The sequence below is a fragment of the Pseudophryne corroboree genome, chromosome 1 (assembly GCF_028390025.1).
Source record: "Pseudophryne corroboree isolate aPseCor3 chromosome 1, aPseCor3.hap2, whole genome shotgun sequence".
Taxonomy (NCBI): Eukaryota; Metazoa; Chordata; class Amphibia; order Anura; family Myobatrachidae; genus Pseudophryne; species Pseudophryne corroboree.
Window position 1 is genome coordinate 593,043,252 of NC_086444.1, and position 21,212 is coordinate 593,064,463.

The window sequence follows — 21,212 nt, forward strand, 5'->3', positions numbered from 1 at the left end:
AATGTGCAACACATCTTTCATTGCCGTAATCATACAACGGATGGCCCTTGTGGATTTTTCATTTGTCTCATCGTCGACTACACTGGAGTCAGACTCCGTGTCGACATCTGTGTCTGCCATCTGAGGTAGCGGGCGTTTTTGAGCCCCTGATGGCCTTTGAGACGCCTGGGCAGGCACGGGCTGAGAAGCCGGCTGTCCCACTGCTGTACGTCATCTAGCCTTTTATGTAAAGGAGTTGACACTGTTGGTTAATACCTTCCACATATCTACCCACTCTGGTGTCAACCCTGCAGGGGGTGACATCACACTTATCGGCACCTGCTCCGCCTCCATATAATCTTCCTCATCAATCATGTCGACACAGCCGTACCGACACACGCACACACACAGGGAATGCTCTGACTGAAGACAGGACCCCACAAAGTCCTTTGGGGAGACAGAGAGAGAGTATGCCAGCACACACCACAGCGCTATATATCACAGGGAGTAACACTTTTGTACTGAGTGATTTCTCCCTATAGCAGCTTTTTTACACAGTTTGCGCCTAAATTTAGTGCCCCCCCCCCTCTCTTTTTAACCCTTGAGGCCTGGAAACTGCAGGGGAGAGCCTGGGGAGCTGTCTTCCAGCGGAGCTGTGAAGAAAATGGCGCCGGTGTGCTGAGGTAGATAGCCCCGTCCCTTTCTCGGCGGACTTCTCCCGCTTTTATATATGTTGTATGGCGGGGGATTATGCACATATACAGTGTTATACACTAACTAGAATAAAATAGGGTCAATCGATCCCTTTGGCGCATGAAAAATGGCAATGAGGATTGTAACAATCAAGTAACTTCCCTAAACCAAAAAAATTGAGTTCTCTTTGCATACCCCCACTCACGCTGTTAGAGGGTGGGTTACACACATCAAAGTATCTTTGTTCTTCTAAGAGTAAGAATACTGTAATCCTTGAAATATTAGTTCCTAAAGGATAAACTTGGGTATCGTACCCCAGCTCACACGGCACTAGAAGTGTAGACTCCTATCAAGGTTTCTTTACACTGTTCACAGATGTGGTTCCTGATGTATATTCTGGTCAAGGATAGCCTCATACAAATGTAAGAAATAAAAAAAAGAAAAAACCAATGTGTAGTAGAGCTTCTTTCACATATGGAGGCTCTTTGTGTGAGTCAGGGTACGCACATTATTACATACAAAGACCTAATGCCCTAGAAAGAAGATAACCACATATACATTTAAACCTTCCTGGGTGTGTCTTAAACTTGGAAACTGTTCCGTATCAACATATTCCATATATGCTGCAGTGCTGCAGTCCATATACAGCTGCAGTGCTGTGCGCTACCTTAATGAAGACAGAAGTCTTCAGCCGCCGATTTTTCCACTTCTCTTCGTTCTTCTGGCTCTGCGAGTGGGACGACCGAGGCTGGGCCTGTGTTCGATCCCTCTGGAGCTAATGGTGTACAGTAGCCTAAGAAGCCCAAGCTAGCTGCAAGCAGGTAGGTTCGCTTCTCTCCCCTCTGTCCCACGAAGCAGTGAGTCTGTTGCCAGCAGATCTCACTGAAAATAAAAAACCTAACAAATACTTTCTTTTTCTAGAAGCTCAGGAGAGCCCCTAGTGTGCAACCAGCTCTGGCCGGGCACAGATACTAACTGAGGTCTGGAGGAGGGGCATAGAGGGAGGAGCCAGTGCACACCAGATAGTACCTAATCTTTCTTTAGAGTGCCCAGTCTCCTGCGGAGCCCGTCTATACCCTGTGGTCCTTACGGAGTACCCAGCATCCACTAGGACGTCAGAGAAAATTGTATATTTGATCAGCGCTGATTAAACATAGATGAAAGCACCAAATGTGCCCCCCCCCCCCCCCATTTTTCCTCCCTGTTACTTGCGGGAGCTTGGAGGTCCGGGCCGGCGTCTCTGCAGCACTGTAGAGATAGGAGAAAATGGCGCTGGTGAGCAATGTGCGGCTAAGCCCAGCCCCTTCCCGGCGCGCTGTAGCCCGCTAAAATTCGAATTTCTGTACACTGGCGGGGGTACTCTATACCGGGCACCGTATATCCCGTTTTTTGCCATCCACCGACCCCAGTAACTGCTGCCCAGGGCGCTCTCCCCTAGCGCCCTGCAAGTGCCGTTGGTGACATGTGTGGGAGCATGGAGTGCAGCGCTACCGCTGCGCTTTACCTCGTTACTGAAGTCTTCTGCCGTCACTGAAGTCTTCGGTTCTTCTAATACTCACCCGGCTTCTTTCTTCTGGCTTCTGTGAGGGGGCTGACGGCGCGGCTCCGGGAACAAGCAGCTAGGCGAACCAAGTGATCGAACCCTCTGGAGCTAATGGTGTCCAGTAGCCTAAGAAGCAGAGCCCTTTACTAAGAAGAAGTGGGTCTGACTTCTCTCCCCTCAGTCCCACGATGCAGGTAGCCTGTAGCCAGCAGGTCTCCCTGAAAATAAAAAACCTAACAAAAAGTCTTTCTAGAGAAACTCAGTAGAGCTCGCCTGGTGTGTGTCCAGTTACTCCTGGGCACAAAGTCTAACTGAGGTCTGGAGGAGGGGCATAGAGGGAGGAGCCAGTTCACACCCAGTCAAAGTCTTTTTAGTGTGCCCAAGCTCCTGCGGATCCCGTCTATACCCCATGGTCCTTTTGGAGTCCCCAGCATCCTCTAGGACGTAAGAGAAAAGGGCTTAAACCACAACCCTGAAGAACTCCTACATTTAATACCAATTCCGAAGATAAGTCAGAATCCAATCTATCTGTGGACGATACGACAGTAAATCCAACAGCCACTTACATATGGACATGTCATATCCGATCTCCAAAAGCTTGTTTATTAACACAGCTGGTACTACCGTGTTGAAGGTGTAACTATAATCCACAAATAACAGACTGTTACTGGTGTGTGTTTTGGGAGGGAGGGAGGAGGCTGATGTTTTGCCTAGGGCGTCGAGAAACCTTGGACCGGCCCTGCAAGCAGGTACAAAGTGTAGCAGCACCATACCTGGTAGATGCTAAAATCAAGTGGGCTAAGGGACCTTTTCCGTCTGGGGGAGGAGCCACGACTCGAGGGGGAGGAGCTAGGCCAGCGGGATAGATCCTCTACTATCCACACCACCAACTATTACCTTTAGTAATCAGGTGGCGAGCGAAACGGAGCGGAGCGAGCCACCGAGCACAAAGCGTGGCGAGCAAAGCGAGCCCGCGAGGGTACTTTTCGGTACCCTGTTCGCCCGTAGCTCCTCCCCCTGGTGACGTGTCTCCTCCCCTAGATAAGTCAGAAGGTCCCTTCTCCCACTCCGATATAGAATCAACCATATAGGAATAGCTCTCTGAGTGAAATACCCTTTAATAAGGCAACCACGCAGCATCTACATGCACACACGTATATAGGGGGTCATTCCGAGTTGATCGCTAGCTGCCGTTGTTCGCAGCGCAGCGATCAGGCAAAAAAAATCTGCACTTCTGAGCATGCGTATGGTGCGCACTGCGCGAAGTACATTCACAAAAGCCGATGCAGTTTCACACAAGGTCTAGCAACGCTTTTCAGTCGCACTGCCGATTGGTGAGTGTTTGACAGGAACAGGGCGTTTCTGGGAGGTAACTGACCGTTTTCCGGGAGTGTGCTAAAAAACACAGGCGTGTCAGATAAAAATGTAGGCGTGCCTGGGGAAACGGGGGAGTGGCGGACCGAACGCAGGGCGTGTTTGTGACGTCAAAACAGGAACTAGGCCCTCATTCCAAGTTGATCGCTCGCTAGCTGCTTTTAGCAGCAGTGCAAACGCTAAGATGCCTCCCTCTGGGAGTGTATCTTAGCTTAGCAGAAGTGCGAATGAAAGGATCGCAGGATGGCAAAAATTTTCCAAGCAGTTTCTGAGTAGCTGCAGACCTACTCCTGCCTTGCAATCACTTCAGTCTGTTTAGTTCCTGTTAGTTCTGACAAGCCTGCATTTTTTAGCACACTCCCGGAAAACGGTCAGTTACCTCCCAGAAACGCCCCATTCCTGTCAATCACTCACCAATCGGCAGTGTGACTGAAAAGCGTCGCTAGACCTTGTGTGAAACTGCATCGGCTTTTGTGAAAGTACTTCGCGCGTGAGCACCATACGCATGCGCAGAAGTGCCGATTTTTTGCCTGATCGCTGCGATCAGCAGGTAGCAATCAACTCGGAATGACCCCCATAGTCACAAGCGTACCATGCAGAAATTATGTACCATAAAATGCACTGGACTAGCAATACAAAGTAATACTCAGTCTGGCTATATGTGATAATAATAGGTATAACAAACACAGTAAGCACTGGATGTATATCACAGGGTGTTTGTACCACACACATCCCTGACAGTATGCACTCTTTCTTAACTAACACTGTCCCAGTGACAGGTAGAATACTCAAGTGTCCTGTAGGAAGCACAGGCCTGGCAGTCAGGCGGTTTCACAGAGGAGGATTTGCCCCAGCAGTCCCAGGTACAGCAAGGCTCTATCTGTAATGGCTGCTGAGAGGGAGTGAGGGAGAAGGAAGCAGCTCCAGGGCGGGAACATTGCAGTAATGGCGTCCTCGGGCCGGGGCCTCAGGTCCGGCCTGCTCCCCCTGCTGGCATCCCCACCGGGCGTGTGGGCAGTAAAACAAAAGCGGGGGGGGGATAATGGTACAACGTTCCCCCTGACCTGTGCCCATATATAATCACCCTGGTAGCTAGTGGAGCAAGCAGCCCAGTAATCTGTGTCCACGCCATCGCGTGTGCGGCCCACCTCCTACGGCCGTGCAGGATCGCGGTGCAAAGTGCGGCACAGAAGCCCCTTACCTTACCCTTGTCAGCGGCCCCGTGATCCGGGAGACAGCGGCGTGTGTGTGACTCACTGGAGGACAGAGAAAGAAGCCGGAGCATCCGCTGTAGTGACCCGGCAACCGCGGCGCGGGAGTAAACAGCCCCGCCGGGGGGTGATGGAGCTGCAGCAGAAACATCGATCAGGCACAGCCTGCTGCAGCCCTTTGAATAGTCCTCTTCTGTCTGTAAGTTTAAAGCTAAGAATAGGCTGCCTGAAGCAGCCCCATGTTAAGTGACCTGCTACTGCAGGCACCAACTACAAACTGAGCTCCTGTGCATGGAGGCGGGGTGATATAGGAGGTGGCGCTATGCATCTTGGGAAGAAGGTCAAAGCTTTGAGCCTGTTGGTGCCTCGGATCAAGATCCTACTCTACACCCCAATGTTAATCCTTGTGGAGCCCAGTGTATGCCGCAGCAGAAAATAAGATTTTACTCACCGGTAAATCTATTTCTCGTCCGTAGTGGATGCTGGGGACTCCGTAAGGACCATGGGGAATAGACGGGCTCCACAGGAGACTGGGCACTCCAAAGAAAGATTTAGTACTACTGGTGTGCACTGGCTCCTCCCTCTATGCCCCTCCTCCAGACCTCAGTTAAGGAAACTGTGCCCGGAAGAGCTGACATTACAAGGAAAGGATTTTGGAATCCAGGGTAAGACTCATACCAGCCATACCAATCACACCGTATAACTTGTGATAAACTTACCCAGTTAACAGTATGAACAAACAACAGAGCATCAACCAATGGATGCCCACATAACACAACCCTTTATTAAGCAATAACTATATACACGTATTGCAGAAAATCCGCACTTGGGACGGGCGCCCAGCATCCACTACGGACTACGAGAAATAGATTTACCGGTGAGTAAAATCTTATTTTCTCTAACGTCCTAGTGGATGCTGGGGACTCCGTAAGGACCATGGGGATTATACCAAAGCCTCCAAACGGGCGGGAGAGTGCGGATGACTCTGCAGCACCGAATGGGCAAACACAAGGTCCTCCTCAGCCAGGGTATCAAACTTGTAGAATTTTGCAAAAGTGTTTGAACCCGACCAAGTAGCAGCTCGGCAAAGCTGCAATGCCGAGACCCCTCGGGCAGCCGCCCAAGAAGAGCCCACCTTCCTTGTGGAGTGGGCTTTCACTGATTTTGGATGCGGCAATCCTGCCGCAGAATGAGCCTGCTGAATCGTGTTACAGATCCAGCGCGCAATAGTCTGCTTTGAAGCAGGAGCACCCAGCTTGTTGGATGCATACAAGATAAACAGCGATTCAGTCTTCCTGACTCCAGCCGTTCTGTTAACATAATTCTTCAAAGCCCGGACCACGTCCAGCAACTTGGAATCCTCCAAATCACGAGTAGCCGCAGGTACCACAATAGGTTGGTTCAAATGAAACGAAGACACAACCTTTGGCAGAAATTGCGGACGAGTCCGCAATTCTGCCCTGTCCATATGGAAAACCAGATAGGGGCTTTTACATGACAAAGCCGCCAATTCAGACACACGCCTAGCGGACGCTAAGGCCAACAGCATGACCACTTTCCATGTGAGATACTTTAGCTCCACGGTCTTAAGTGGCTGAAACCAGTGGGATTTCAGGAAACCCAACACCACGTTAGGATCCCAAGGTGCCACTGGTGGCACAAAAGGGGGCTGAATATGCAGTACTCCCTTAACAAACGTCTGAACCTCAGGCAGTGAAGCCAGTTCCTTTTGAAAGAAAATGATTAGGGCCGAAATCTGGACCTTTATGGATCCCAACTTTAGGCCCATAGTCACTCCTGACTGTAGGAAGTGCAGGAATCGAACCAGCTGGAATTCCTCTGTAGGGGCCTTCCTGGCCTCACACCAAGCAACATATTTTCGCCATGATAATGATAATGATAATGCTTCGCTGTCACGTCTTTCCTAGCCTTTATCAGCGTAGGAATAACTTCATCCGGAATGCCCTTTTCCGCTAAGATCCGGCGTTCAACCGCCATGCCGTCAAACGCAGCCGTGGTAAGTCTTGGAACAGGCAGGGCCCTTGTTGCAATAGGTCCTGTCTGAGAGGCAGAGGCTATGGGTCCTCTGTGAGCATTTCTTGCAGTTCAGGGTACCAAGTCCTTCTTGGCCAATCTGGAGCAATGAATATTGTTCTCACTCCTCTCTGTCTTACAATTCTCAGCACCTTTGATATGAGAGGAAGAGGAGGAAACACATAGACCAACTGGAACACCCATGGTGTTACTAGTGCGTCCACCGCTATCGCCTGAGGGTCCCTTGACCTGGCGCAATACCTGTTTAGCTTTTTGTTGAGGCGTGACGCCATCATGTCCACCTGTGGGAGTTCCCATCGATTTGCAAGCAGCGTGAAGACTTCTTGATGAAGTCCCCACTCTCCCGGGTGGAGGTCGTGTCTGCTGAGGAAAAGGACCTGTTACAGCAGGGGCCCTGTCTGTTCCAAGACTTACCGCGGCTGCGTTTGACGGCATGGCGGTTGAACGCCAGATCCTAACGGAAAAGGGCATTCCGGATGAAGTGATTCCTACGCTGATAAAAGCTAGGAAGGATGTGACAGCCAAGCATTATCACCGCATATGGCGGAAATATGTTGCTTGGTGTGAGGCCAGGAAGGCCCCAACGGAGGAATTCCAGCTGGGTCGTTTTCTGCACTTCCTACAGTCAGGGGTGACTATGGGCCTAAAATTGGGGTCCATAAAGGTCCAGATTTCGTCCCTATCTATTTTCTTTCAAAGAGAGCTGGCTTCACTGCCTGAAGTTCAGACGTTTGTTAAGGGAGTGCTGAATATTCAGCCCCCTTTTGTGCCTCCAGTGGCACCTTGGGATCTTAACGTTGTGTTGGATTTCTTGAAATCCCACTGGTTTGAGCCACTTAAGACTGTGGAGCTAAAATATCTCACATGGAAAGTGGTCATGCTATTGGCCTTAGCTTCGGCTAGGCGTGTGTCAGAATTGGCGGCTTTGTCATGTAAAAGCCCTAATCTGATATTCCATATGGACAGGGCAGAATTGAGTACTCGTCCCCAATTTCTCCCAAAGGTGGTATCAGCGTTTCATTTGAACCAACCTATTGTGGTGCCTACGGCTACTCGGGACTTGGAGGACTCCAAGTTACTTGATGTAGTCAGGGCTTTGAAAATCTATGTAGCCAGGACGGCTGGAGTCCGGAAAACTGACTCGCTGATTATCCTGCATGCACCCAACAAGCTGGGTGCTCCTGCTTCAAAGCAAACTATTGCGCGCTGGATCTGTAACACGATTCAGCAAGCTCATTTTGCGGCAGGATTGCCGCATCCGAAATCAGTGAAAGCCCACTCCACAAGGAAGGTGGGTTCTTCTTGGCCGGCTGCCCGAGGGGTCTCGGCATTACTGCTTTGCCGAGCTGCTACTTGGTCGGGTTCAAACACATTTGCAAAGTTCTACAAGTATGATACCCTGGCTAAGGAGGACCTTGTGTTTGCCCATTCGGTGCTGCAGAGTCATCCGCACTCTCCCGCCCGTTTGGAGGCTTTGGTATAATCCCCATGGTCCTTCCGGAGTTCCCAGCATCCACTAGGACGTCAGAGAAAGTAAGAATTTACTCACCGGTAATTCTATTTCTCGTAGTCCGTAGTGGATGCTGGGCGCCCGTCCCAAGTGCGGACTCTCTGCAATACATGTATATAGTTATTGCTTAACTAAAGGGTTATTGTTTTGAGCCATCCGTTGAATGAGGCTCAGTTATTGTTCATACTGTTAACTGGGTATGGTTATCACAAGTTGTACGGTGTGATTGGTGTGGCTGGTATGAGTCTTACCCTGGATTCCAAATCCTTTCCTTGTAATGTCAGCTCTTCCGGGCACAGTTTCCCTAACTGAGGTCTGGAGGAGGGGCATAGAGGGAGGAGCCAGTGCACACCAGTAGTACTAACTCTTTCTTTGGAGTGCCCAGTCTCCTGCGGAGCCCGTCTATTCCCCATGGTCCTTACGGAGTCCCCAGCATCCACTAGGATGTTAGAGAAAAAAATAAGATTTTACTCACCGGTAAATCTATTTCTCGTAGTCCGTAGTGGATGCTGGGTACTCCGTAAGGACCATGGGGAATAGACGGGCTCCGCAGGAGACTGGGCACTCTAAAATAAGAATTTACTTACCGATAATTCTATTTCTCGTAGTCCGTAGTGGATGCTGGGAACTCTGTAAGGACCATGGGGAATAGCGGCTCCGCAGGAGACTGGGCACAAAAAGAAAGCTTTAGGACTACCTGGTGTGCACTGGCTCCTCCCCCTATGACCCTCCTCCAAGCCTCAGTTAGGATACTGTGCCCGGACGAGCGTACACAATAAGGAAGGATTTTGAATCCCGGGTAAGACTCATACCAGCCACACCAATCACACCGTACAACTTGTGATATGAAACCCAGTTAACAGCATGATAACAGAGGAGCCTCTGAATAGATGGCTCACAACAAGAACCCGATTAGTTAACAATAACTATGTACAAGTATTGCAGACAATCCGCACTTGGGATGGGCGCCCAGCATCCACTATGGACTACGAGAAATAGAATTATCGGTAAGTAAATTCTTATTTTCTCTGACGTCCTAGTGGATGCTGGGAACTCCGTAAGGACCATGGGGATTATACCAAAGCTCCCAAACGGGCGGGAGAGTGCGGATGACTCTGCAGCACCGAATGAGAGAACTCCAGGTCCTCCTCAGCCAGGGTATCAAATTCATAGAATTTTGCAAACGTGTTTGCCCCTGACCAAGTAGCAGCTCGGCAAAGTTGTAAAGCCGAGACCCCTCGGGCAGCCGCCCAAGATGAGCCCACCTTCCTTGTGGAATGGGCTTTTATTGATTTAGGCTGTGGTAATCCTACCGCAGAATGCGCCAGCTGAATAGTGCTACAAATCCAGCGCGCAATAGACCGCTTAGAAGCAGGAGCACCCAGCTTGTTGGGTGCCATCAGGATAAACAGCGAGTCAGTTTTCCTGACTCCAGCCGTCCTGGAAAAATAAAATTTTCAGGGCCCTGACTACGTCCAGCAACTTGGAATCCTCCAAGTCCCTAGTAGCCGCAGGCACCACAATAGGTTGGTTCAAGTGAAAACCTGAGACTACCTTCGGGAGAAACTGAGGACGAGTCCTCAACTCTGCCCTATCCATATAGAAAATCAGATAAGGGCTTTTACATGACAAAGCCGCCAATTCTGACAAACGCCTGGCCAAGGCCAACAGCATGACCACTTTCCACGCGAGATACTTTAGCTCCATGGTTTTAAGTGGCTCAACCAATGCGACTTTAGGAAATCCAACACCACGTTGAGATCCAAAAAGTGCCACAGGAGGCACGAAAGGAGGCTGAATATGTAGTACTCCTTTAACCAAAGTCTGAACTTCAGGCAGTGAAGCCAGTTCTTTCTGGAAGAAAATTGACAGAGCCGAAATCTGGACCTTGATGGACCCAAATTTGAGGCCCAAACGTCACCCCTGCTTGTAGGAAGTGCAGGAATCGACATAGTTGAAATTCCTCCGTCGGGCCTTCATGGCCTCCCACCAAGCAACAAATTTTTGCCAAACGCGGCGATAATGTCTTGCGGTGACATCCTTCCTGGCTATGATCAGGGTAGGGATGACTTCCTTCGGAATACCCTTTTCCTTTAGGATCCGGTGTTCTACCGCCATGCCGTCAAACGCAGCCGCGGTAAGTCTTGGAACAGACAGGGTCCCTGCTGCAGCAGGTCTTGTCTGAGCGGCAGAGGCCAAGGGTCCTCTGTCAGCATCTCTTGAAGTTCCGGGTACCAAGCTCTTCATGGCCAATCCGGAACCCCGAGTATGGTTTTCACTCCTCGCCTTCTTATTATTCTCAGTACCTTGGGTATGAGAGGTAGAAGAGGAGACACATAAACCGACTGGTACACCCACGGTGTCACTAGAGCGTCCCCAGCGATCGCCTGAGGGTCCCTTGACCTGGCGCAATATCTTTTCAACTTCTTGTTGAGGCGGGACGCCATCATGTCCACCCGTGGTCATTCCCAACGGTTTACCCGCATTTGGAAAACTTCTGATGAAGGCCCCATTCTCCTGGGTGTAGGTCGCCCATCGGAGAATCCTTGTGGCTTCTGCCATCGCCATCCTGCTTCTTGTGCCGCCCTGTCTGTTTACATGGGCGACCGCCGTGATGTCGTCTGATTGGATCAGTACCGGCTGGTTCTGAAGCAGGGGCCTTGCTTGGCTTAGGGCATTGTAAATGGCCCTTAGCTGCAGAATATTTATGTGAAGCGAAATCTCCTTGGAAATTTCTTCCCTGTGTGACTGCACCCCAGCCCCGAAGGCTGGCATCCGTGGTCACCAGGACCCAGTCCTGTATTCCGAATCTGCGGCCCTCTAGTAGATGAGCCCTCTGCAGCCACCACAGCAGCGACACCCTGCTTCTTGCTGACAGGGTTATCCGCTGTTGTATCTGTAGATGGGACCCGGACCATTAGTCCCACAGGTCCCACTGGAACGTCCTTGCGTGGAGTCTTCCGAATGGAATTATGCTTCGTACGAAGCTACCATTTTTCCCAGGACTCGTGTGCATTGATGTACCGACACCTGTCCCGGTTTTAGGATGTCTCTGACTAGAGATGACAACTCCTCGGCTTTTTCCACTGGAAGAAACACTCTGTTCTGGTCTGCGTTCAGAAACATTCCCAGGAACAGAAGACGTGTCGTCGGGACCAGCTGTGACTTTGGAATATTGAGAATCCAGTCGTGCTGTTGTAGCACTTCCCGAGAGAGTGCTACCCCCACTACCAACTGTTCCTTGGACCTCGCCTTTATCAGGAGATCGTCCAAGTACGGGATAATAAAAACTTCCTTCTTGCGAAGGAGTATCATCACTTCGGCCATTACCTAGGTAAAGACCTTCGGTGCCGTGGACAACTCCAACGGCCGCGTCTGGAACTGATAGTGACAGTCCTGTACCACATATCTGAGGTACCCCTGGTGAGGAGGGTAAATGGGGACATGCAGGTACGCATCCTTGATGTCCAGGGAGACCCTGTAATCCCCCTCGTCCAGGCTCGTAATAACCGCTCTGAGCGATTCCATCTTGAACTTGAATCTTCTGATATAAAAGTTCAAGTATTTTAATTTCAAGATGGGTCTCACCGAACTGTTTCGGTACCACAACCACTGTGGAATAGTAACCCCTTCCTTGCTGAAGGAGGGGCACCTTTACAATCACTTGTTGTGATTATAGTGTTGAATATCCACCAACACCGTCTCCCTGGCAGAGGGAGGTGCCGGTAAGGCAGATTTTAGGAAACGGCGGGGGGAAGAACGTCTCGAACTCCAGCCTGTGCCCCTGAGATACTACTTGAAGGACCCAGGGATCCATGTGAGAAAACCCACTGTCCGCTGAAATATCTGAGACGGGCCCCCACCGTACCCGGGTCCGCCTGAGCAGCCCCAGCACCATGCTGTGGACCTACCGGACGCAGGGAGGACTTCTGCTCTTGGGAACTAGCTGCGTGTTGCAGCTTTTTCCTCTACCTTTGCCTCTCGGCAGAAAAGATGAGCCTCTAGCCCTCTTGCTTTTCTGGGGCCGAAAGGACTGTACTTGATGATACGGTGCTTTCTTTTGTTGTGGGGTAGCCTGTGGCAAAAAAATTGATTTCCCAGCAGTAGCTGTGGAAACGAGGTCTGAAAGACCATCCCCAAACAGTTTTACCCCCTTATAGGGCAACTTCCATGTGCCGATTCGAGTCGGCATCGCCTGACCATTGCCAAGTCCATAACCCCCGTCTGGCGGCAATGGACCTAGCGCTTATTTTTGATGCCAGCCGGCAAATATCCCTCTGTGCATCACGCATGTATAAGACCACGTCTTTTATATGCTCTATTTTCAGCAAAATATTGTCCCTATCCATAGTTATTTTCCGACAGGGAATCTGACCACGCAGCGGGAGCACTGCACATCCACGCCGAAGCAACGGCTGGTCGCAATATGATGCCCTAGTGTGTGACTATATCTTATAGGGTAACCTCCTGCTTTCTATCAGCAGGTTCCTTCAGGGCGGCCGTATCCGGAGACGGTAGTGCCACCTTTTCTGATAAGGATGTAAGCGCTGTATCTACCCTATGGGGTGTTTCCCCGCGTGACCTATCCTCTGGCGGGAAAGGGTACGCTGCCAAGAACTGTTTTAGAAATTATCAATTTCTTACCGGGGGAAGACCACTCTTCCTCACACACCTCATTTAATTTCTCAGATGCAGGAAAAACTACTAATAGTTTTCTCTCACCAAACACAATACCCTTTTATGTGGTACCAGGGGTATAATCATAAATGTGTAAAACATTTTTCATTGCCTCAATCCTGTAACGGGTGGACCTATTGGGAGGGTACACCAGTCTCATCGATGTCGACACTGGAGTCAGTATCCGTGTCGACATCTGTGTCTGTTATCTGAGGTAGCGGGCGATTTTAGAGCCCCCCATGACATTTGAGACGCTGGAAACGGCACAAGTTGAGTAGCCGGCTGTTCTGTGTCGTCGACCTTTTATGTAAGGAGTTGACACTTTCACGTAATCCTTCCATAAGTTCAACCACACCGGTGTCGACCCCGCAGGGGGTGACAACATATTTACAGGCATTCGCTCCGCCTCCACCTCATTATCCTCCACATACCTGTCGACACAGCCGTACCGACACACAGCACACACACACAGGGAATGCTCTGATAGAGGACAGGACCCCACAAAGCCCTTTGGGGAGACAGAGGGAGAGTATGTCAGCACACACCAGGGCGCTATATATCACAGGGATAGCACCTATAAAAAAGTGTTTTCCCTTATAGCTGCATATATTGTATACTGCGCCTAAATTGTGCCCCCCCTCTCTTTTTAACCCTTTCTGTAGTGTATTAACTGCAGGGGAGAGCCAGGGAGCTTCCCTCCAACGGAGCTGTGAGGGAAAAATGGCGCCAGTGTGCTGAAGGAGATAGCTCCGCCCCTTTTTCGCTGACTTTTCTCCCGCATTTTTATGGATTCCGGCAGGGGTTAATGTACATCCATACAGCCCTGGGGGTTATATGTGATGTATTTTTGCCAGCCAAGGTGTTAATATTGCTGCTCAGGGCGCCCCCCCCCCCCCCCCCCCAATGCCCTGCACCCATTAGTGACCGCAGTGTGAGGTGTGCATGAGGAGCAATGGCGCACAGCTGCAGTGCTGTGCGCTACCTTGATGAAGACTGATGTCTTCTGCCGCCGATTTTCCGGACCTCTTCTTGCTTCTGGCTCTGTAAGGGGGCCGGCGGCGCGGCTCTGGGACCGGACTCCGAGGCTGGGCCTGTGTTCGATCCCTCTGGAGCTAATGGTGTCCAGTAGCCTAAGAAGCCCAAGCTGGCTGCAAGCAGGCAGGTTCGCTTCTTCTCCCCTTAGTCCCTCGATGCAGTGAGCCTGTTGCCAGCAGGTCTCACTGAAAATAAAAAACCTAAAACTAACTTTTCCTAAGAAGCTCAGGAGAGCCCCCTAGATTGCACACTGCTCGGTCGGGCACAAAAATCTAACTGAGGCTTGGAGGAGGGTCATAGGGGGAGGAGCCAGTGCACACCAGGTAGTCCTAAAGCTTTCTTTTTGTGCCCAGTCTCCTGCGGAGCCGCTATTCCCCATGGTCCTTACAGAGTTCCCAGCATCCACTAGGACGTCAGAGAAAGAAAGATTTAGGACTACCTGGTGTGCACTGGCTCCTCCCCCTATGACCCTCCTCCAAGCCTCAGTTAGGACACTGTGCCCGGAAGAGCTGACACAATAAGGAAGGATTTTGAATCCCGGGTAAGACTCATACCAGCCACACCATATAACTCGTGATAGGAACCCCGGTTAACAGTATGATAACAATGGAGCCTCTGAACAGATGGCTCGCAATAACAACCCGATTTTTGTAACAATAACTATTTACAAGTATTGCAGACAATCTGCACTAGGGATGGGCGCCCAGCATCCACTACGGACTACGAGAAATAGATTTACCGGTGAGTAAAATCTTATTTTCTCTGACGTCCTAGTGGATGCTGGGTACTCCGTAAGGACCATGGGGATTATACCAAAGCTCCCAAACGGGCGGGAGAGTGCGGATGACTCTGCAGCACCGAATGAGAGAACTCCAGGTCCTCCTCAGCCAGGGTATCAAATTTATAAAATTTTGCAAACGTGTTTGCCCCTGACCAAGTAGCAGCTCGGCAAAGTTGTAAAGCCGAGACCCCTCGGGCAGCCGCCCAAGATGAGCCCACCTTCCTTGTGGAATGGGCTTTTACAGATTTAGGCTGCGGTAGTCCCACCGCAGAATGCGCCAGCTGAATAGTGCTACAAATCCAGCGCGCGATAGTCTGCTTAGAAGCAGGTGCACCCAGCTTGTTGGGTGCATATAAAATAAACAGCGAGTCAGTTTTCCTGACTCCAGCCGTCCTGGAAATATAAATTATCAGGGCCCTGAGTACATCCAGAAACTTGGAATCCTCCAAGTCCCTAGTAGCCGCAGGCACCACAGTAGGTTGGTTCAAGTGAAAAGCTGATACCACCTTCGGGAGAAACTGAGGACGAGTCCTCAACTCTGCCCTATCCATATGGAAAATCAGATAGGGGCTTTTACAGGACAAAGCCGCCAATTCTGACACACGTCTGGCCGAAGCCAGAGCCAACAACATAACCACTTTCCACGTGAGATATTTTAAATCCACAGTCTTAAGTGGCTCAAACCAATGTGATTTCAGAAACTCCAAAACCACATTGAGATCCCAAGGTGCCACTGGGGGCACAAAAGGAGGCTGAATATGCAGAACTCCCTTGACAAAAGTCTGAACTTCAGGCAGTGAAGCCAGTTCTTTCTGGAAGAAAATCGACAGGGCCGAGATCTGGACCTTAATGGACCCCAATTTGAGGCCTAACGTCACACCTGCTTGCAGGAAATGCAGGAATCGACCCAGTTGAAATTCCTCCGTTGGGGCCTTCTTGGCCTCACACCAAGCAACATATTTTCGCCAAATGCGGTGATAATGTTTTGCGGTGACATCCTTCCTGGCCTTGATCAGGGTAGGGATGACTTCCTCCGGAATGCCTTTTCCTTTAGGATCCGGCGTTCAACCGCCATGCCGTCAAATGCAGCCGCGGTAAGTCTTGGAACAGACAGGGTCCCTGCTGCAGCAGGTCTTGTCTGAGCGGCAGAGGCCAAGGGTCCTCTGCAAGCATCTCTTGAAGTTCCGGTACCAAGCTCTTCTTGGCCAATCCGGAGCCACGAGAATAGTTCTCACTCCTCGCTTTATTATTCTCAGTACTTTGGGTATGAGAGGTAGAGGAGGAAACACATAAACCGACTGGTACACCCACGGTGTCACTAGAGCGTCCACAGCGATCGCCTGAGGGTCCCTTGACCTGGCGCAATATCTTTTTAGCTTTTTGTTGAGGCGGGACGCCATCATGTCCACCTGTGGTTTTTCCCAACGGTTTACCAGCATCTGGAAGACTTCTGGATGAAGTCCCCATTCTCCCGGGTGGAGGTCGTGCCTGCTGAGGAAGTCTGCTTCCCAGTTGTCCACTCCCAGAATGAACACTGCTGTCAGTGCTAACACATGATTCTCTGCCCATCGGAGAATCCTTGTGACTTCTGCCATTGCCCTCCTGCTTCTTGTGCCGCCCTGTCTGTTTACATGGGCGACCGCCGTGATGTTGTCTGATTGGATCAGTACCGGCCGGTTCTGAAGCAGGGGTCTTGCTTGGCTTAGGGCATTGTAAATGGCCCTTAGCTCCAGAATATATATGTGAAGCGAAATCTCCTGATTTGACCACAGTCCCTGGAAATTTCTTCCCTGTGTGACAGCACCCCAGCCCCCAAGGCTGGCATCCGTGGTCACCAGGACCCAGTCCTGTATTCCGAATTTGCGGCCCTCTAGTAGATGAGCCCTCTGCAGCCACCACAGCAGCGACACCCTGGTTCTTGCCGACAAGGTTATCCGCTGTTGCATCTGGAGATGGGACCCGGACCATTTGTCCAACAGGTCCCACTGGAAAGTCCTTGCGTGGAACCTTCCGCATGGAATCGCCTCGTACGAAGCTACCATTTTTCCCAGGACTCGTGTGCATTGATGTACCGACACCTGTCCCGGTTTTAGGATGTCTCTGACTAGAGATGACAACTCCTCGGCTTTTTCCACTGGAAGAAACACTCTTTTCTGGTCTGCGTTCAGAAACATTCCCAGGAACAGAAGACGTGTCGTCGGGACCAGCTGTGACTTTGGAATATTGAGAATCCAGTCGTGCTGTTGTAGCACTTCCCGAGAAAGCGCTACCCCCACTACCAACTGTTCCTTGGACCTCGCCTTTATCAGGAGATCGTCCAAGTACGGGATAATTACAACTCCCTTCTTGCGAAGGAGTATCATCATTTCGGCCATTACCTTGGTAAAGACCCTCGGTGCCGTGGACAACCCAACGGCAGCGTTTGGAACTGATAGTGACAGTCCTGTACCACAAATCTGAGGTACTCCTGGTGAGGAGGGTAAATGGGGACATGGAGGTACGCATCCTTGATGTCCAGGGAGACCATGTAATCCCCCTCGTCCAGGCTCGCAATAACCGCCCTGAGCGATTCCATCTTGAACATGAACCTCTTGATATAAGTGTTCAAGGATTTTAGATTTAAGATGGGTCTCACCGAAACGTCCGGTTTCGGTACCACAAACATTGTGGAATAGTAACCCTTTCCTTGCTGAAGGAGGGGTACTTTGACAATCACTTGCTGTGAATACAGTTTTTGAATAGCCACCAACACTGCCTCCCTGGCGGAGGGCGTTGCCGGTAAGGCAGATTTTAGGAAACGGCGGGGGGGAGACGTCTCGAATTCCAGCTTGTACCCCTGAGATATTACTTGAAAGACCCAGGGATCCACTTGTGAGAGATCCCACTGAGCGCTGAAATTCCTGAGCCGGGCCCCCACCGTCCCCGGGTCCGCCTGAGCAGCCCCAGCATCATGCTGTGGACTTGCCGGACGCGGGGGAGGACTTCTGCTCTTGGGAACTAGCTGTGTGTTGCAGCTTTTTTCCTCTACCTTTGCCTCTCGGCAGAAAGGAAGAGCCTCTAGCCCTCTTGCTTTTCTGGGGCCGAAAGGACTGTACCTGATAATACGGTGCTTTCTTTTGCTGTGGGGCAGCCTGTGGCAAAAAGGTCGATTTCCCAGCAGTAGCTGTGGACACGAGGTCCGAAAGACCATCCCCAAACAGTTCCACCCCTTTATAGGGCAAAACTTCCATGTGCCTCTTTGAGTCGGCATCGCCAGACCATTGCAGAGTCCATAACCCCCTTCTGGCGGCAATGGGCATAGCGCTTATTCTTGATGCCAGCCGGCAAATATCCCTCTGTGCATCACGCATGTATAAGACTGCATCTTTTATATGCTCAATCGTCAGCAAAATATTGTCCCTATCCATGGTATCAATATTATCCGACAGGGAATCTGACCACGCAGCAGCAGCACTGCACATCCAAGCTGATGCAATCGCTGGTCGCAATATAATGCCCGTGTGTGTGTAAATAGCTTTAAGGGTAACTTCCTGCTTTCTATCAGCAGGTTCCTTCAGGGTGGCCGTATCCGGAGACGGTAGTGCCACCTTCTTTGATAAGCGTGTCAGCGCCTTATCTACCCTAGGGGGTGTTTCCCAACGTGACCTATCCTCTAGCGGGAAAGGGTACGCTGCCAATAACCGTTTTGAAATTATCAATTTCTTATCGGGGGAAGTCCACGCTTCCTCACACACCTCATTTAATTCCTCAGATGCAGGAAAAACTACAGGTAGTTTTTTCTCACCAAACATAATACCCTTTTTTGTGGTACCTGGGGTATTATCAGAAATGTGCAAAACATTTTTCATTGCCTCAATCATGTAACGGGTGGACCTATTGGAGGGTACACTAGTCTCATCATCGTCGACACTGGAGTCGGTATCCGTGTCGACGTCTGTATCTGTCACCTGAGGTAGCTGGCGTTTTAAAGCCCCTGATGACATTTGAGACGCTGGAACAGGCACAAGCTGTGTAGCCGGCTGTCCTATGTCGTCAAACCTTTTGTGTAAGGAGTTGACACTTTCACGCAATTCCTTCCATAAGTCCAACCACACAGGTGTCGACCCCGCAGGGGGTGACATCACATTCACAGGCATTTGCTCCGCCTCCACATCATTTTCCTCCTCATACATGTCGACACAGCAGTACCGACACACAGCAGACACACAGGGAATGCTCTTATAGAGGACAGGACCCCACAAAGCCCTTTGGGGAGACAGAGGGAAAGTATGCCAGCACACACCAGAGCGCTATATATCACAGGGATATCACCTATAAAAACGTGTTTTCCCCTTATAGCTGCATAATATATTTATACTGCGCCTAATTTGTGCCCCCCCTCTCTTTTTTACCCTTTTCTGTAGTGCAGGACTGCAGGGGAGAGCCAGGGAGCTTCCTTCCAGCGAAGCTGTGAGGGAAAAATGGCGCCAGTGTGCTGAGGGAGATGGCTCCGCCCCTTTTTTGGCGGGCTTTCTCCCGCTATTGTAAAAGTTCTGGCAGGGGTTAATAACCACCCATATAGCCCCTGGGTCTATATATGGTGCCAGTTCGCCAGCCAAGGTGTTAATATTGCTGCTCAGGGCGCCCCCCCCCCAGCGCCCTGCACCCATCAGTGACCGCAGTGTGTGGTGTGCATGAGGAGCAATGGCGCACAGCTGTGCGCTACCTTGGAGAAGACAGAAGTCTTCAGCCGCCGATTTTCCGGACCTTCTTGCTTCTGGCTCTGTAAGGGGGACGGCGGCGCGGCTCCGGGAACGGACGACGAGGTCGGGTCCTGTGTTCGATCCCTCTGGAGCTAATGGTGTCCAGTAGCCTAAGAAGCCCAAGCTACCACCACTTAGGTAGGTTCGCTTCTTCTCCCCTTAGTCCCTCGATGCAGTGAGCCTGTTGCCAGCAGGTCTCACTGAAAATAAAAAACCTAACATATACTTTCTTCCTAGGAGCTCAGGAGAGCCCCTAGTGTGCATCCAGCTCAGCCGGGCAATCTAACTGAGGCTTGGAGGAGGGTCATAGGGGGAGGAGCCAGTGCACACCAGGTAGTCCTAAATCTTTCTTTAGAGTGCCCAGTCTCCTGCGAAGCCCGTCTATTCCCCATGGTCCTTACGGAGTACCCAGCATCCACTAGGACGTCAGAGAAAAGATATTATCAGCAATGCACAAATAAGTGGAAATGCAGAGAAGACGTCCTCTCACCAGCCGCATAAACGGTGCCTTTTGCATGAGCAGCGCAGATGATTTTTGGTACTTGCGTATTTCCATCAGTGCCCGAGTTCCTGGGCGGTACCGCTTTTTGATGGGCGCTGCCACTCTCTGGCTCGTGCCTGGTTTACATTTGTTTCAAAACAAAGAACAGAGTTTGTCATTCTCACCTTTTGGACTTCTGTTACCCATTACCCAATAAAATAAATGCAGTGAACATTCTGTGGAGAAGCGCTGAACATTTTACTGATCTCTACTCTGTCACCATAGCAGCCTTTTCCTCTTTTATAATCCAAGCTCAGTCCCTCACATACTGTATGGTCTTAAGGCGTCCATTCATTACTGAAATTAACCATACATAATTAACCTTAACTGTAGAAGAAAGAACGACTCAGACAACAACAGTTTGGATTAAAGGTCACAGCTTTTATATCATGACCGAATAAGAATCTCCCAAAGGTGGCCAAGAAGGCGCCACAAGATCAGCTCTAGCCCAACTGAGCAAATATCGAGAATGAGGGACGACTAAAACGCCCCTCCCAAAGACACAACCGCGCTGTGAAGAACTCACCACCCCTTACTCGAGCACGGTCTGAGCACCTCGCAAAAGGCTTCCAGGTCCCCTCACAGAAGTAGGACACCCAGCCTAAATTCGAAGGGGTAAGTGACCCACAGCGACCTTTTGCATCACATGTGGCCGCTGATCTGCAGCGCCTTCCCGCCACAGCAAGGTTATCCCATAAACCGCAACATAGCCACCTAGAAAACGACTCAACACACTATTCCAGAACACAAAAAATTTTCTTCAGAAAAATACCAATGCCTAAACTAGAAAGATGGATTACGTCTTGCCTATAAAGGTGCTGTTACTCCAACCCAATCATAGGATGCTTAACCACTAAACCCCCAAAAGTCCATGGCAGCCTTGAACCAACCCAGCTGGTAATGAGCCCAAACAAACTCCAAGAGACTTTGGTGGTCATTCCGAGTTGTTCGCTAGCTGTTTTTGGTCGCTGCGCAGCGATCAGGCAAAAAAGCGGCACTTCTGCGCATGTGCGACGTACTTTCACAGCAGCCGATGCAGTTTTACACAAGGTCTAGCGAAGCATTTCAGTC

At 50.6% G+C, this 21,212-nt stretch overlaps 1 protein-coding gene across 1 annotated transcript in view; it reads right to left on the reverse strand.

Annotated features, from left to right (window-relative positions):
- LOC135037288 (histone H3-like centromeric protein cpar-1) overlaps positions 1 to 21,212 on the reverse strand; it is a 273,082-nt gene that overhangs the window by 22,594 nt on the left and 229,276 nt on the right. The window contains exon 7 of the mRNA XM_063954543.1: positions 20,091 to 20,218. Within this exon, the coding sequence (XP_063810613.1) occupies positions 20,091 to 20,218 (128 nt within the window). The remainder of the gene's footprint in view (positions 1 to 20,090; positions 20,219 to 21,212) is intronic.